The following is an 18887-nucleotide window of genomic DNA, read 5'->3' as shown; positions in this document are numbered from 1 at the left end:
AGCATTATACAACTTACTTGGTAACGAGCAGTGGAGAGATGTTTTGATAGTATAAAACATTGAAGTAAAATGTATTGTTTGAGAAGGATGTAACATATCTCACTCAAATATTCAAATCTGGTGAAAGCCTTTAGGCCGACATCAGAGAAGCCCTTTTTAGGCATCATGAACGCACACAAAAAGGGTATGTTTTCTTGCACCTTTCTCGCGCAAATGCGAAGAGCAATATTGAGTCCGAACTTACACTGTGTTATTTTGTATGCATAGGTTTGGGACACAAAGTGATAATACTGGTTTTTTGACAATTGCCTAAGGTGTTCAGTACCTTTAAGCAAAATTTCTTGCCGAACGGTATGAATACATTTTATCTGGCATTCTTTGTAAAGATGCACTTCATGATTGGCATCTTACATTTTTTTTGAGATGATGGTTGCTGTCTTTTGTCTGGTGGACGTTTAAAGCCAGACCTACCGGATGAAGTGAAGCATGCACGGGGGGAATTAAGCATGAAACCTGATGACTTTCAAAACTCATCCTATTGTTCAAGAGAGGGTATTATTGTCTCATTGTAAGGAGGGATATAAGGAGGGATAGAAGACGTTAGTGAGTCACAGGCGAATCGGACAAAAAGCAGTTGATGCGAATCGACCGATGATGGGGGGACCGGAAGAGTGGGATATAAAACCACGCTGTTTAGTAGTGAATATACCACGGTGACTATAGCAATTAACCGTCCATGTAATTCACTTCGTTGGAAGGAAAGTACATGTCATTAACAATCATTGATAAAGCCATGCCACGGGAAGATACGCATACCTCTTGGAGCTTTAGAAATAATTATCTTGGTGGTAAAACATGACAATCATACTCATCAAATTGATGAAACTGGTCTGGAATTCTTTGGATTCTTTGGAGCATTCTCAATGATGAAAAGTGCAAAGTTAATGTTTTAGCGTTTAAAGGGAAGGTACACGTTTGGTAATTACTCAAAACAAACATCAACTTAAAAACTGATTTGGTAACGAGCATTGGAGAGCTGTTGATAGTATAAAACATTGTGAGAAACGGCTCCCTCTGAAGTAGCATAGATTTTGAATAGAGGTAATTTCTCACCAAAATAATAAAAGACTTCTAGCTAGAAGTCTCTTATTCCTGTCTGAAAGCACACAAAATTCGTCCAACAAGGATGTTTTTTGTTTCATCATTTTCTCCCAACTCCGATGACCAATTGAGCTCAAACTTTCACAGGTTTGTTATTTTATGCATATGTTGAGATACACCAAGTGAGAAGACTGGTCTTTGACAATTACCAATAGTGTAGGTACCGGTACCCTTTAAAAGACGCTGCAAAATCATCGAGTGGGAGATATGCTTTTACGGAGCAAGAAATGGGCGGGTACCAGTCGAAGCAATAGTAACTGTATGGTACTCTGGATGGTAATCTATCATCTGTTATCAAGCAAACTGTTCTGTGCTAACGGTCTTTATTTGTACACGTCACTGGACACAAAATTAACACAGGCCATGCCCAGCCATCACATGCATGAAATTGAATTCAAAGTAGTTTAAAATAAACCCGTATAGCTCTTTCCAATACTTCAACCACTGACTAAAGTACAGGGGCTAATATCATAAAGCTGTTAAGCAGAACATTCTGCTTAGCATAATCTTGGCTAAGCCAGGAATGACCGGGGTACCAGTTGAAGCAATGGTAACGGCATGGTACTCTGGCTGGTAACCTATTTGTCCTTAGCAAAGGGTTTTGTGCTAACCAGTTTTTGGCGCTTACATGCTTTCTTTATTTATATGCACCGACTACTTAAGGGTTACAGGGGCCAGAGCTGCTGACGCATGCACAAACAAGTAGCTAAGCACAACTAAATTATGCTTACCGAATGAGGTTACCAGCCAAAGTACTATGTGACATGTTCAATTAATGACTGGTATCCTGCTCCTTTTTGCTTAGCAGAAAATGTTAAGCAAAATCTTCTGCTTAAGCAGCAGTATGAATTTGGGTCCTGATCTGTCAGCTCGAGGCATAAGCGCACTGCCTTTACACAGTGTCAAGGGCTATACAACGAATCCCACACGGTCCAACCGTATTTTGGTTATATTAAAAACATGACGAAGAAGAAAAAAATCATCAGGAAGATTTATACAGTTTGTCATTAAAAGCAGTGGTCCAGATTTCACGCCTGTTAAGCATGCCGCCTCACGGTATATGCACACTGTAGTATTACTGGATCGCGGGGGTAGCTTTTGACAGTGATTTCGCGACGACGGGACCATCGCTCACACGAACCGTATATGCCGCGGATTCCCCGTCGAAATTAATTCGCGGAACCGTGCCCAGGGCGGTGTGTATGTACAGAGTCGCTCCCCTGATCCCCCCTTGCTAAGTCTTAAACGGTTGCACATCATTGCAGCTTAATTAATCAGAAGTGTCTATGCCGTTAAGATGAGGGGGGTTTAGTGATGGGGAGATGAGTGCTGAGTGATCCTCGAGAGGCGGCAACTTGAGGAAAATTTGCGTTCTGTCATTATCATCAAAAGGACGAGGAATTTGTGGAAAAGGAGTGATATGCTAGAGCAAGAGCAAGTGTAAATTTACTGGGGTTATATTGAATTTAATTGGCAATAAAAACTGACTTGTATTAGAATAGAACTACATCACCTTTCGATTATAGTTTAAAGCATATTGAGAATGATTTCAGTTTGAAGTATTACATGTGTATGGAGAAATATGATCCGTTTTCATGCCAACCAAAGTTCATGTGATAAATTTCTTCGGTTTATATCACGATTTTGAATCATGTTCTGAGATTAACGAACTTGGGTTTGAGACAGCTTTAATAAATAATCTATTGTCGTCATATCACGATGAATCCGGTTTATTTTGTCTATACCGCCATCCGGTTTATTTTGTCTAACCGCCGCCATTTTTAAAAATAGGTGCCGTCGCAAATCTGCCATCATCGTATTTTGTTCGTACCCTTTTCCATAAAGCAAACCTTGGAGATCGTCTCGATTCCCGTTAATGGTGCTCTCTGATCGATTTGTTTTCGTCATATCCACGGAAACCGACCCTTAGGGGGCGAGACGATGAAGGAAAAAACACTGAACAGTAACATGAGCAAAACTGCAAATAACGCGCAAAGGTGCAGTGATTGGATACATCATAGCGGGCGTGAATGTTTGGTCTGATGGCGTAGTTTGGTCAAACCGTATTAAAGGCACTGCCGTCGATTTCACAAAACCTTCCTAACTTATGACTAATCTTAGGACTTCGGACGAGTCCCAACCCTGCACTGTAGCATGCAGACCTTAAGATTAATCCCAAGTTAGGAAGAGTTACTCGTCCTAACTTGAGATAAGACGAGTCCTAACTCTTTGTGAAATCGACGGCTGGCCAAATACATTATCACTTGGTGTATCCCAACATATTGTTATTATTATTATGCATTTAGGCATGACATATGCATAACATAACAAACCTGTAACATTTTTGGGTTCAACTGGTCATCGAAGTTGCAAGAGAATACTGACAGAAAAATGTCCTTGTTACATTACTTTGTGTGCTTCAGATACACAAAAAAAAATTATCTCTTTCTCAAAAACTACGTTTACTTCAGAGGGAGGCGTTTCTCACAATGTTTTATAATCAGCATCCTTTTCATTGTTCGTTACCAAGTAAGTTTTTATGCCCTTTAAACATTATTTCGAGTAATGCCCAATAGTGTCCAGTGCCTTTAAAAAGTGGCTTCGTTGTGGCCACTCCGACGCAGCAGAGAATAGTGCATTCAGATAGTCCGTGTATAGGGTCACGTGAGGCCAATGGGATTGCCCGTGTCATTACCGCGTCACCGCTCAATTTGAACAAGGCACGTTTCGCACGAGGGGTATAACATAATGTGGACTGTACTTTTTCTCAAATGTTTTTAAGGCGCGCTATGAGGAACGGAAATTCTGTTATTACCTATAAACAGCGATTTTGTGGGGTGGTCTTCGATTGTGGTAAAACAATAGCAAAACGGGCCTATCCAGCTGAGCTGTTCACCAAAGAGACACCCACATGTTTAGGTTTGATTAACTATAACACCAATTCGAACATACACAAATAAATACAAAATTGCGTACATCATCGAATATTCGTATTGATATCCAGATGTGAACTGGATATCGATGTCCACACTTTAGTTGAGGACAAGATACATCATTAAATAATTGCAACATACATACTTAAAACTCAAGTTTATGGGGGGGGGGGCGACCAACACAGGACATAAAACTTTGAATACGGAAAAAGCCCTTCTATAGAAAGAATGCAAGTACTTCAAAATCATTAGTTCTGAGAATAAGAATGTGTTAAATGGGGGGGGGGGGCACCAAACAGTATGTAGAATAGGAGAAATCACTTGAAAGAATGCAATCCCTTAAAATCTCAATTGTTCGATTAGCATCATTTGGCAGATAGTATACTGTTTTGTTTACACTGTACAACTTAATATAAATGGCCCTCGAAATAAATGACGTAAAAACCTATCTGCCTTGATCATCACAGATGAATCTTCTATCTACAAACAAGAGATATAGAGATAGAGAAAGGCGACTGCCTTCAATGGTGCGAAACACCTTAGCAGCTGGACAGCGTCCGCCTCGCTGGACCAATCTGGCACGGTAATATACCCCCTCAATATACACACACTAATCACACCAGCAAAACAGAAACTGTGAAATCTCTACGGAGATCTGAGGATGGCCTGCTGTACCGATTTTTGTCCAGAGACGGAACTGACGGTGGAGCGGCACATAGGAGGTGTTGAAAGTGACGGGGGTGGCGAGTCAAGTGTGACAGGTTGATGGGTACACACAGCAGACGTCTAAAAAAACAAACTCCCTTGCTTCATAACAAACATATTATAAATGCAAGGATACTTTCTATTCATACAGACATCGCCAATAAGCTATTAGTTATGGCGGGGATTACTCTGAAACTGTTGTCCTCTTGCGATTTAAGATAAATTGATCGAAGATTCTACATCTTTATCAAAAGTATGGACAACCATTGAAGTATTTAAACTCCAGCTTCATATAAAACATAATGATGCAAGGAGACTTCTAGTCACAACATAAGTAAGCCAATAAGCTATTAGTTATAATGGAAAACACTGTGAAATTGTCATCTTGCTCGAAAATTCTACATCTACATAAAAAAATAATGACCACCATTGGAATTAATTGTTGTAATGTTTGTATGAGAGAAACTGGCTGTTGTCAGGAAGGTGTTTATTATCTCCTTATATGGGAGTTTCCGAGTTCCATTAAAGGGAAGATCATCTGAACAAACAAACTAACAAACAGACAAACAGACAGACAAACAAACAGACAAACCTACTGAAGTATAAACGAAGGGTATCTTTGAAAATGCGAAAACGTGATTTTCATGAACAAATTTATTGACGAGTATAAAAAATATAAGTAAAACGTCACATCAAAAAGGGAGCGCCATTATTACAACAATAATTATGCACTTCGATTCAACGAGACCAATGCGATGCTTGCTTGAGTTGTTATAATTATTATATCCTGTTATTAAACATGAAGACACTTTCAGACAAGTTCTGAAGTACGGAATGCCAGTAGGGACCATTTCCAAAATGGGTAAACCCGAACCCGCCGCGATATAATACCATTCACTTTGAATGATTCTGGTATCCAATTTGGACCCCAGCCAGCAGCCGACGAGCATAGCTACAGCGTCTCGGTTGGATGACAGTGTCAACTATGGTCTTAAGTTAACATACTCAGCTGGTATGCCTTACAGGTGAATATGATTATTCAATGTTACACTCGCAATGGAATAATATTGTCTAAATATGTATCATGATACCTAAGGCATAACTAAAAAAAAATGTCCGGGGTTCGTCCTCCCTCAACGGGTAGCAGCGACACTGGCCCTTAACAAGTCGCCGTGTCCCGGTAGGACTTCACCCACGAAGTTCCTTTGCGGCACGTGCTTCCACGCAGAGATCTAAAGACTCGCCGATGTCACTAGACACGGCCCCTGTAATTGGTTAGATTCGTATTAACCAGCTGTTTGTTTTGGTCATTTCTACGCACCGTACGGGGCCCCTCCTCAGCGGTGGGGGACAGAGTCGCACAGAAAATATTGTTACAGTATCGGAGCTTAGTGGTTTATTAAGGAGAAAATGGACTCCACGCTGTGGGAATGGTCTGTGATAATCAGCTGAAATGTGATGGATTACTATTGTAGACGCACCCAGCGTCTTGTCATTGGGGTTTGGGAAAGCATTCACCCTTGCGTTCATCGTTGTAATGTCTCCAAACCTCACATAAAAAAACGATGCATGGTGTGAGAAAAAAAGTAACTATAACTGTTTAACGTGCGGGTATGACAACTTTAAAATCTCTTTTGTGAGGAGTTCTTGTCCTTAGGCTTATACCGGGACGGCCCGGCTGTTTGAAACCCTTCAACTAAACCTCAGCCTAAGCCTAAACCTCAGCATAAACCTAAAACTAAGCCTAAACCTCAACCTAAGCCTAAACATTTTACACAGAGATTGACATACTATTTCATTTTGCTGCAAGCCGTATCAATAACGTATAGATTTCATATCTCCAGAAAAGGTCAATACGTTAGTCAAATATTGTGATGGGGCTCAAGCTGCCCAACACCCTAAATCCATCGAGCAACTCGGCACAAAAAAAGCTTCATAAAAAGCAGAAAGTGCCAAGCTTATTGAAAAAAATTCTGCTTTTGTCACGTCAGCCCCCACCCCCTCCCCAAGATGGCAGGTATGTTCACATGTATATTTTGTTTAAGAAAAGACACCAAGTGTCGGTAGAAAGTACAGGGGACCGTGGTTTTGTGGATGGAGGGAGTGTGATTAACATGATCGTGAGTCAGAGAGGCACTGCCGCACCGTCGCTTTGACTGGACTTACCCCGTGTCACAAATGCCTTGTGGCAGGAGGGCCCAGTGTACTGGACCTCACAGGCGTGAAAAATTGTGACATAGTCATATCCATTGGTTGGAAGGAAGGAATATTAAGATGATTAAAAAGAAGAAGTGAGAAATGAGGATTACTTCTATCCAGGATAAATCCTCGGCAAGGTCTTTATTAAATTAAAGATGGAAAGATGGAGGAATGGAGAATCCAAGATTGATTAGGAAGACGCTATAGATTATTGCGGGTATACAACCATGTGTAAATCTCTTTTGATGGAGTGTTCGGTTCTTTTTACAGCCGGTGTGGTATCGACGTTTCGAACAGTTTACTCTGCTCGTATTCAGGAAAAGACGAGCCAAGACGAAGAGCAGAGGAGAAGACGAGCAGAGTATACATTGATGTGACTATTACACCAACAAGTATACATGAGTACAGTATGCTTCTGCTGTTTAACATTCATGGAATATTTTAAGAACATGGAGCAATTGTAACCCACTGTTGACTCTTGATTGCTGTATATACTTGTATTATATAAAATCATTACAACTGTTGTAGTGTCACCTGGTAGGCCTACTTGTCAAGAACACCGCGAGATCGAAAAGAGATTTGTATGTCTATTATTAAAGACTTTCTTCAGTCCCCCTCACTTTCACCTCACTGCTCATCATAAAAAGGACTCAACATAAATAATATTGAACGTCCGGCATTCTTCGACCAGTATTTCGTGTACTGGGACTTAGGTTTTTTTTTTATAGCTTCGATCAATCTTTGAGTCTGGAAAAAGGTCAAAAGGTTCGCTGCTGTTAAAGACCCGGGTGTCATCATCTGAGTATACCTCGCCTGTATATCCGTCCACGCCGTCGCCGAATCGCTACGGCAAATGAATCTGTCCGTCATCGTGTTCCATTCTGGCCTTTCGGCTCTTATAAGAACGACCAAAGAGGGTTACGATTATTGAAAAATACTGCACGGCGGCCACGTGGGTTGTCATTAAGTTTAAAGCGACGGTCTGACAGACTATTTACCCGCGTTTTCTGGCCGCAATTTTTGCTGTTGTATAGAATTGCCATCCTCAACAATATTCAAGATTTTTCTTTTAAGGATTCCCTTTTTTGAATCAATTTAGAAAAACAAAAATCCCAACTGAAAAGCAATACGACAGTGGCAATTTCGCAGTGCAGAAAAAATTGTTCGGTTGGAAAATACACGAGGGGTATTAAAAAGCATTGCCGCCACGTGGGTTGGTTGGCGTAGCTTAAGGCATAACCTTATTGGCGATTTCTGATGAACGTTTCTTATAGGACTCCCAGATGTTTTGTTTGTAGGATTCACAGATGTTTGTTTGTGTAGGCTGGTTGTTTCCTTTGAGGAAAAGATACGACATTTTGACAAAACTACCAAACCTAAAGATTGCGACCACAGTTGTTCGTTCTTATTTTTAAAGATTCTTACTGCTCTAACCTTTATTTGTCAATACAGCCTACTGGTATAACATTGTCGTTACAGCCACCCATGTGCTTAATAGGGGCGTCTATATTCCTTTATGTTAATTATCCAGTTTAATGAACGTAAATTGTGAATGCCGGCCCAAGGTTAACCCAATCACCAATGTAATACTCAAACATAGTAAGCCTATACTGTATAATTATAGATGAGGTTTCACTGAACACTGTTGTTTCTACCTTTCGCTAAACAGCATACCCGAACCAGCGAGCTCTACCGTTGAGACACATAACACACAAAGAATCCATTACCAATTTTAACGCCATGCCGGAGCTAATAAGTCGGGCCCTGCTTTCCCCCAACCCCCCACCTGGGGTCCGGTGGGTTGTGTAATGGCAAATGTAATAGTTACTGACATCTGGTGGTTCTGGCTTATTCCATCGCCACAGCGTGAGGGAGAGTTTCTGCTGTGACTTCTTTTCTCGCAGGCTTTCAAATATGGATGAAGCAAAGGGAATACTCAGAGATGTGTTACTGGTAAAACGCACGAGCTGGATGGCTTGAAACCTTGACCGAAGCAAAACTATGGATACCAGAGGCAGACAGTCATAGTTGGAGCATAATTCCTTCCCTCGTGTTTGGAGGGATCTTGGAGGACCAGGACAATGTCAACATCTCGAAGACACTGTTCTGACTCTTTGGGAAACCCAAGCAGAAATTGTGTTCAATTATTAAGGGAAAATTGAGAAATATGAAAGAAATTGCAGTGAAGATTCAGTCACCCTCCAGTATCACATCATGTGCTATATTTAGAGTAGAAAGCAGTAGGGCCTACAATATTGTACAACCAGACAGTATCATTTTGTACAGTTATATAGTACAATATTGTACAGTCACACAGTTTAATATTGTACAGTGAGACAAAACAACATCGTACAGTTAGATAGTACAATATTGTACAGTCAGACAGTACAATATTGTACAGTCAGACAATACAATATTGTACAGTCAGACAATACAATATTGTACAGTCAGACAATACAATATTGTACAGTCAGACAGTATAATACTGTACAGTCAGACATATAGAGCCGTCACCTCTCCTCACCAAAACTAAGTTTGTTTCACATTATCATTGTCACATTACTATTAAGAAGTCGAACCGAACAGACTTTCCCAAATAAGGCTGTCAAAACCAGAATTCTTTCCACAATATTATAATCAAACACGCTCTTGACTTAACTGCAATACACGAAAACATAACCAATACATTTTGTACACCTGTAACTTCTCTCCACTAACACCAAACAACCCATCTTGACTTTATTACGCACGTTGATGGACTGCTTTATTTTTCACATGAATCTACACACTGAAATGTGATATGGGTTTTACATGGGGAATATTTCAAGTATATCCTTTGACATTCCTCGACTGACACAAACCCGAACCAAATCACTTAACACTTAAAGTTGAAACTGCCACGCGCTCCAAAGGAAAGAGTTTGTATAAGTATTGCTTGGGTAGTGAAGGGGTCGCGAGTTGTTTGTTCGTCGCGACCTGGCAGCTAGCTACCCCCCCCCCCCCTCCCACCATCCCTCCACCGTCATACCCTAGAATGCGTGGATGCGAAATACCACATCACAGAACCCATGGCGTCGAGATTCAATTTGTAACTCTAGTCTGTTCGCGAACTCGGAGGTCGCGAACTGGATATTTTTATAAGATTTCCTTCGGGGGTGTTCCCTGCGGTTAATTTGCTACCATGTCTTTTGTCATGTAGGTTAACACGCCTCACGACACGAAAACAGACAGAAACTGTGGGGGCGTTGTCAGCTATATAGGGCCAAATAACCGTGAGATTTTGTTGCGTGCACATAATCTGCGAGGCGACCGTCTTGTTTTCTGTAGTATAGAGTTGCCATGTTAACAAACAAAATCCTGATTTGTTTAAAGAATTCCCTTTTTTTGAATCGATTCAGAAGTTCTAAAGAAAATGTCCCCATTGAAAAGGACTACGACAGTGTCCGTTTTGATGATACAGAAAACAAAAATTGCTGGTGGCAGTTTAGGACGGGCGGGTACATACTAGTTTGCATTTGTATATGTATTTGTTTGTACTTGTTTTATGCCTCTGAAGAAGGTCCGGATTGGATCGAAAGCTAAGGCCATCTACCCTATTCATTATATATATATATATATATATAATATATATATATATTAAAACACACACCACATCATCTTGGTATCCCCATATGTAATCATATATGACCAGGCCTGCAGCGCCACTACTGGTGTATGATACACCACTGTCACTTGATCCCGTGTGTTATCTGAAACCATTTTTGTTGTTTTGAGTGGGATGTCCTGATGATGGTTCTGGTATAATAATGAGTTATTTATTGCACTATATATCTATTCGGTTTGATTATCAATGAAAGGGTCTGTTGTGGAACTGCCAAGGGCATCTTAAAGATCGATCTGTTGTTGAGTAATATTCGTAGGTCTTCCATTTAAATATCATGAGTTACGAATTCATCAGATTTTTTTTGGTTTTTAATTTGTGGTTATTTTCTTGTTCTTTATTATTTTGTATCCGGTCCAGAAACGATCGTATGCCTGGTATCGGGTATCCTGGCCTTTTTTTTTGGTTTTTTACCTACCGCGGGCATTTTTACTGGTCAATAATTCCCTCACAGGCAAAATTCATACCTAATCAACCTCATTTAGTATAGACAAATATTTCAGTCTGTTATATAGTGCCACCTTCACCATGATTTATGTTAATTTCCAGAAAGTTCGGGTATAGGCCTATAGCTTTTATTATTGTGGCAACCCAATTTTATTCATATTTTGTTGGTGAATTTTTGTGTTAATTTATACCCCCCCCCTTCAAAAGAAGCTTTTTTGCTACCACTTTCACATAGCCATAATTTGAGGAGAAAGTTCACATCGTTCTACGCCATTCCTAAACCAACATAACTGTTTCCACTCACTATTATGCGAATGTTACGAAATATGATTGTATGTAAGAAAAAAATGTTAAAACATAAAGAGGTGACGCCCCCCCACCCCCCCCCCCCAAAAAAATAAAATAAAAATAACACAGATCATAATCCCCATAGTGGGTAAGAAGCTTTGGTAAATAATAGCCATATTTTATAGGGCTTTTCATCTGTACATAGATACTGTAGTATAATACGAAAGTGTAAGGCCGCCATCTCTCGTCGTGCCTGATGTGCAAGGCCGGAGATGGAGGGGTGTTAGGGTGGGACGATATAGAGTTTTGAAATTTGCAACATTCTTCAAACTATTTGTTTGAATTTTGACTTAAAAGTTATTTAACAAGGAAATCTTATACATGTTTTAATGTGTTTATCGTACACAGATGCGAAGTTCGGCCCGGACCAGAGTTCGTCCTGCGCCGTTACAAGTTCCACTCCGATTCCAGTTTCAGCTTACATCAGTTCTTCTACACCGACAACCAGTGTCGCAACCCGGCCTACTCACTCAAGATCAGAGGCACCCTAGCCCTCGGCCAGCAGTCCTGGGTCACCGACGGCGCCACCGAAGCGGAATACCAGGTATCAAAGGTTACATTGGTTGTGTACGACGAGAAGTTCGGCAAGACTTTAAAGACTCAGGTGAACCGGACCTGCCCTGGGTTTTTCAGCTCCACGAGTAATGACTTAGAGCTGTACCAACGGTATCTTATCATTGACTGGGAGCAAGAGGGCGCTTTTACCGACTGCACGGAGGCTATGGATTTCGCTATGCATGAACTACAGATCGTCAGGAATGAGCTGGTTACGGAATTCAGTACGCAGTGGGCTAAGTTTGTGTCTTGGGAGGAGCTTTATCTTGGGGATATCCACACGGTCAGGGCACAGAGGATGTACTACAGACCGAGAGCATACCAACCTCCATTGAGGAAATATCAGGTAAGAATATTTTATATTAGATTTACCCAGAACATTTCAATGGGAGACTTTTGAACGCTAGGTGGCAGCAGACCTACCAGCTTCCGGGTCAGCCTGACTGGAGCCAGGTGCATCCAGCCAGGTGCATCCAGGTCAATTCTGACCCAGGATCTTTATTTGCATAGTGGTATTGCCTACGTGCTCGTCATACTGACAACTCTTACGAGCAATACGCCTGCAAACATGGACCTCCTATTGTCCCTCTTTGGTTTATACTTTAACTTTTTTGAAACAGCTCTCACTGGATTTGTACACATTTTCCAACTGTGGACCTTTCCCGAACCGTGGAAACCCTGTTGTCCTCTGTTGATAGGTTCCCGGTTTGAATGTGTAAACCTCCTACACTCTACCCCCTCGAGTTAACTTTAAGTTGATGGCTTTATAAGTGTTGATACAGGTGGGTGATACACATCTAAAATAATCCACATCGTGTATAATAATATCATTGTATTTTAATACTTAATGTACCACAACAGTGTTGATGTACTCAGGGGGAAACCGAGTGTTCTCAAAAATGCATTGAAAAGGGAACTTGTCAATCAAATGCAATTTTGATTTCTCGCACTGACACAATGGTGTGGTGTGAGATTAAATCATGGAATATTCGACTGGAATTTAACGTCCGCAAGGAGAACTCCTTTCCACTTCAAAGAAATGGGGTTGTAAAAATGCCATTACAATGCTTTGTACAATATGCTTGTGTATAAGCGTATATGCCACTTGTCTGATGTCTGTTCTACCTTGAGAAAGTAGGCTCCGAGTGAACCAGTCAAATGATCTGATTGGTCAAGTTGACCCCCCGCTCTTTCTATCCTCTCCCTTGTGCTAATGTCAGGACCTCTAAAGCAAATCTCAGCACATGGTCAACCCATGGTGGAAGGGGAGGGGGTTTATCACACATCCCAGCCTATCCTGATCGGGAAGCAGATACAAGCAACCTTACCAGAAAATTCTTCTAAGGATTTTGAAAACTCTTTGTTGATAACAACAATTCTGTCTACGTATTTCATGTGCTTTCTGTGCTCCTACAAACTATTAAAGTGGCACACAGTATAGTTCCCCATTCAATATATTTCGCAACATTAAAAGCCTGAATAGAAGACTGTTTCGAACTTTACAGGCTCAGACGGTAGACAGTACAGCCAACCCAGCAGTCTAGTATAATTGTGAAAGAATTACTGAAAAATGAAAGAAGAAAAAAAAAAAATCACGAACGAACCAAGATGAGTACTAAGAAGAGTACATTAGTTTCTCTTCATCAGAAGTAAGCCACAGACAATAAACCCTCGATGTATCCAAATTGTCAAAAAGACAAAAAATTATAGAAGTCACGGACAATGAATGACTGTCATTCAGGGTTCAAAGCACTCCTATTCCGGGGAGGATTGTAACCTGACGAGACCCAAAGGAGGCAATGAAGACCGTAATGAGAGCAAATTTTGATACAGGGGGTAGGATGAAATCCATCTCTCACTCTTTCGTCGCTTTGTCTTTGGGATTCCGCTCCTCCAAAAAAAAAAATGCAATACATGAAGAAAGAGAGAAAAAATGCTGTGAGAATGTTCACAACATCCTTTTATTCCGCACGGGAGATGAAATGTAGCTCTTGGTTTGAGGAGAAATGGGATGGATCTCATTTCGCAAAAGAGACACAGCTTGTCTGTTTAAAAGAGGCAATAAAATGAGGAAGAAGAAAAAATCTCGAATGGAGTCGCCTCGGGTTTCCGCTATCAATAAAAGCAGTGTCTTTGTTGACACAAAGAAGGTCCGCCGTGTGTTTGTCGTTTGGGGCATTGGTTCCACCAGACTTGATGGTCTTAATTGAATGGGTATTTGAGTTCTGGGTCCAGGCAGGGAGAGATGGGGGAAAAGAGAAAGACATAAAATGGATAAAGAATAAACGGCTGAATATTATTGGATGTATATCTTGCCTTTGGGCGTTGTTGGAAGTCGCCATGTGAAGGTGGGGGAAGGTAAAAACGGTTGACTCTCGTCGGATGGTCCCTGTGTGTGTCTTCAGTCATTGGTAGTTCGGCATAATAATATGACTTCTGTTTTACGTGGAGTTATTATAATGAGATTGGGGGTAGTGGAGACCAGCTATAGGGTGTCGCAGACATCTGGAGATATAGAAAAACTGGCTTTCAAAAGGAATCTTTCTCAATATCATCTGTGTCTTTATTGGTTTACACTACAATATTACAAGACAGAATTCAGAAATTTGCGAAACAAATCACTGTTGTTTTATAAAGTTTGGACAATTTGGTTTAAGTTTTGCAATAAAGTAACAATCTGTATAATCAAAACTTCTTAACTTCGAACAGCAAAGGAAGTTGTAATAGAGGTAGCCTCCAATGTGCAGTATCACAAGGAAAATCATTAGACTCCCAAAATGGCGCGACCCAGAAATGACGCCATGTGATCTGAGTCAACAAAAAGCTCTCGTCAAGGATAATGGTTTTTGTATTTCAGCAGAATCCTCCCTGCACATTCTTTGTATGATTATACCCGTCATTTTATGCAATGCCAGTTGTGTTTGCTGTAATCTATCTGTAATCTACGATGAGATATTTAATGATTACATTCGGTCGTCATTTACGGGGACAGCTGTAATTAAACGATCAAACATTATCAAAGATCTCAAGAGCCCTAGGTATAATTCCCTCAGTGATAAATGACAAAGAGAGACAGCTAAATTCATTTACTACAATACAAAGCAAAACCCACAGTACAGCGCTCAGCCTCATTAACAGAGGACTAATTACTCATTAAACCATATGGAAACAATGCCCACTTCAAAGCTGTAGATCATCAGCTGCGGAGTCATTAGCCTTGATTAGCCAAAGACTATTAATTAGACCAGAGGGAAATAAACATCACAATATGTGAGGACCGGAGTGTATGGCACGCTGACTTCACCCATGCGATTCTGCGCCCAGTCACGGTAATAATAACATCAGAGAGATGCGTTTCATTACCACATAAAGATAAAGAACAATTATGCATGAGTAATTGGTGGAGAGAATATAAATTATCAATGTGGGGGGAAACTACCACAGCGCTAGAAAACAATTAATTTAAGACCCAAGTGCTGATGACTCATGTCCTCTCATCTGTGTGTAAATTTTTTCAATTGTTCCCTTTTTTTTATGAGGCTGACTGAAGTTTGGTCTTGTCGGCATACTGGTTATTTTATAAAGAGAGTTGAAATTTGCTGGGATTTTTTTTTTATTGTCGGGTGACTCAGATGTCATAATTGAATGATTGTATAATTTGGATTGAGACGTAGTTTTTTTGTCACAATAATTTGTATGTTGGGTTCCCTGACTGTTAATTATCTTTGGAGGTAATCAGTTAGATTTATAGAAGTGGGGTCAGTCTTTTTGTTTGTTCTTTGTTCTTGACTTGCGACTTGGTTGAGATTTATATGTAAAGTGTATTTAAAAAAAGCACAGACTGTGACCCATCTTGAAGCAGGGATGAGAATTGACGTCAATGAAGCTCCCTGGAAATGGTTTTCTGTTCCATTAATGTTTACTTTATTTTATTTGTTTGGTAGTTGGGGGTGGGGTGGGGCTTGGTTTCCCCCTTTTCTGGACGAAGAACCTCTCAGATGTTACAATTCAGGAGGTTTATAGACTCTGTGCAAAACCAAGAATACAAAACTACAGGTTTGGACACAAGGTGACTGCTTTACTTCTTTTTAGGGCAACTTAAAGGCCCAAGGGCATTTTGATAAAAACTATGAAACCAGGAAAAACCCTAAAAAAACACTTGTCTATAATGAATGTCAATGCTGATGTCATAGCGGTATTAAGGAACATGAGAAACCTGTTTACTTTAATAATAACACAGCTATCAAGCACAAACATGTTCTAAAATACAAGGGGAAATGCACAACATGACTATAAAAAAGTTAAACATTGCAAGCCTTCCAGTAAAACACACCAAGTCGCACAAAAGGTGCTTTGACTTTCTGTGTATTTATAGTATTCAATGCCTTTGTATATCACATGCTTACCTACTCTGGAGACCATTCTCTCCTCTGCCAATTTGTATCCGGTCTAAAACTGGGGGAAAATCTAGCCGAATCTGTTCCACTTCACTGTTACATTTCACTCCCGAAACTGGTCTTGATTCAACTAAAGTAGGGAATGATTTGGCAAAGGACTTCCAAGTACTAAAAGGAGAAGTTCTTTTCTAAAAGAAGAATTGAATAAAAACGCCCCCGGGGTGTTTAGGCCCCTGGACTCGGTTGCCCGAGAGTGGTTCATCAGTGAGAATCCAGGCTATTTTTTGACCGTGATTAAGTTTGGTTAAGAGCATGTTCATAGGGGGGAGTTTTCTCTCGATCGTCTTTTTTTAACCGTAGGTTTTAGACTTGTTTGGCGGGGGAAATGACCACGATTAGAATGGAGAGAAGGTAATACAAAAATGTTTGTCTGTGATGGGGTGTGTTTGAAAAGAACCGACGTTTCGTCAGTGTTTATAGTGTCGTCAGGAAAACTAAATTTCAGAGGTGTGTATCATTCTCTTGGAACAGATCGTAAAGTGATATTTATAGGATTTGGAAATAATTTCCAAATCCTATAATTATTGATATGATCTTTCATTGTTTGGAAGGGTAACGTGGTGGATTTTCTCTAAAAAGCTTCGCACAACAAACTTCAAAGTTAACTCAAGTAAGATTCATTTGTTGGGTACATCACTATTGTCTGGGCAGCCAAAAATGCATTGTCACTGCAAGTAGGCCAATGATTTGATATAACCATCAAAACAAGATAACTATACTCCAAATGCCAGAGGCGGTCACTTTGGTCGAAGGGGCGTCCAGCGTAGCCGAGCTGTTAAACAAGGTTGACTTCTCCCTCTTACATCACTTGGGAATTCCCCCTTTCCGGAGTAACACCCCGACCCCCCCCCCCCCAACATACATCAACGTAGACAATCAACATCGCAAAGTTCACCCGACTTGGAAGGACGCGCAAGAATCCATTAAAATCGACTATTATTAAGTTAGCCCATCTTTCTCCTTTACTACGTCAGTGACTACTGTGTACATAAATATATATTCCCATGAAAGCTGGACCCTACATCTCCCTGAAACTGAATCGCATTCTCTGCTGATCAGATTGCCATTTTATTTATCGAGAATTCCTTGTCAGTGTTCAGTTTTATAAATTGATAATAAAATCAACCCGGAACTGGGGTCCGATACATGCATGAACACTCAGTGCATGCCCCTCTCTGTTCACCAAAATGTAGGCTACAGGGACAAAATCACTATCGGGTTTCGGTGGTCTGTAAGAAAATTCAGATCAATTCAGTCTTCCTATTCAACTTGACATAAGAAATTTAACCTCTGCTATTAAAGGCCAAGTAAAAAAAAATAAAAAAAAAGTTAATCGTCTGTTTGGTTTCCAAAAAAGATGAGGATGGAGACCTTTTTTTCGTTTTAAATTTCTTTCAAAGGTGGCCGCCAAGCATTTTAATTCAAACTGGCCACCAATTCTTAAGTTTTAAGTCACCGCTTACTTTATTTTATTTCAAAATTCTTAAAAGATTTGTAAGTTTAATAAGTAATACACAGAAAGTGTGTCTTTTTGAAAACAAAAATGTAAAAAAAAAACTTTAAAAAAATAAACAAAAATCCGGCCTCAAAACGGAAGAGGGAGACGACGCCCAACTGGTATTTTTTTTATTTGGCCTTAACTATGGCTGGTGAGAGAAAGAGGGGACAGAATGACGGTATGGGTTTCCAGTTTACTGGACTGGGTTGGTAACCTGACTCCCCAAAGGGGAGAACTGTGTACATAATGAAGACGACTGTAACAATCGATCCCCACTCTTGGATAAGAAACTACTGTAGTATCAATGTGACCGGAGAAGGAATCTAGATGATATTGATTTGATGAAAAAGATGAGTGAACTATCATAGTGTAGGTTTGGGTCAGGTTTGTATTCGTTCAAATATTGAACTGAATGAGTTATGATTTCATGACTCATTCCATGAAGAATATACATTAAAGGCACCGGACACTATTGGTAAATCCTCAAAATAATTGTTAGCGTAAAAAAAGTACTTGGAAACGAGCAATGAAGGGCTGTTGAAGAAAACACACATTTGTTCCGATGTTCCTGTCGAAGGCACTGGACACGATTGGTACTTTATACTAAAAATAATAAAAACTTAACATAAAACTTACTTGCGAGCAACAGAGATACACCAAGTGAGAATACTGGTCTTTGACAAAGCTTCTCACTTGGTGTATCTCAACATATGCATGAAATGACAAACCTGTGGAAATTTGAGCTCAATTTGTCATCGAAGTTGCGAGATAATTACTTCTTTCTCGAAAACTACGTCACTTCAGAGGGAGACGTTTCTCACAATGTTTTATACTATCAACCTCTCCCCACGACTCGTTACCAAGTAAGGTTTTATGCTAATAATTATTTTGAGTAATTACATATAGTGTCCAGTGTCTTTAAC

At 40.2% G+C, this 18887-nt stretch overlaps 1 protein-coding gene across 1 annotated transcript in view; it reads left to right on the top strand.

Annotated features, from left to right (window-relative positions):
* The window catches only part of LOC117288952 (protein APCDD1-like), a 67509-nt gene that overhangs the window by 32605 nt on the left and 16017 nt on the right, over positions 1-18887 (top strand). The window contains exon 3 of the mRNA XM_033769828.1: positions 11803-12355. Coding sequence (XP_033625719.1) covers positions 11803-12355 — 553 coding nt within the window. The remainder of the gene's footprint in view (positions 1-11802; positions 12356-18887) is intronic.

Source organism: Asterias rubens, chromosome 4, assembly GCF_902459465.1.
Source record: "Asterias rubens chromosome 4, eAstRub1.3, whole genome shotgun sequence".
Lineage (NCBI taxonomy): Eukaryota > Metazoa > Echinodermata > Asteroidea > Forcipulatida > Asteriidae > Asterias > Asterias rubens.
Note: the sequence above shows the minus strand (reverse complement) of the source record. Positions and strands in the feature narration are given on the sequence as shown.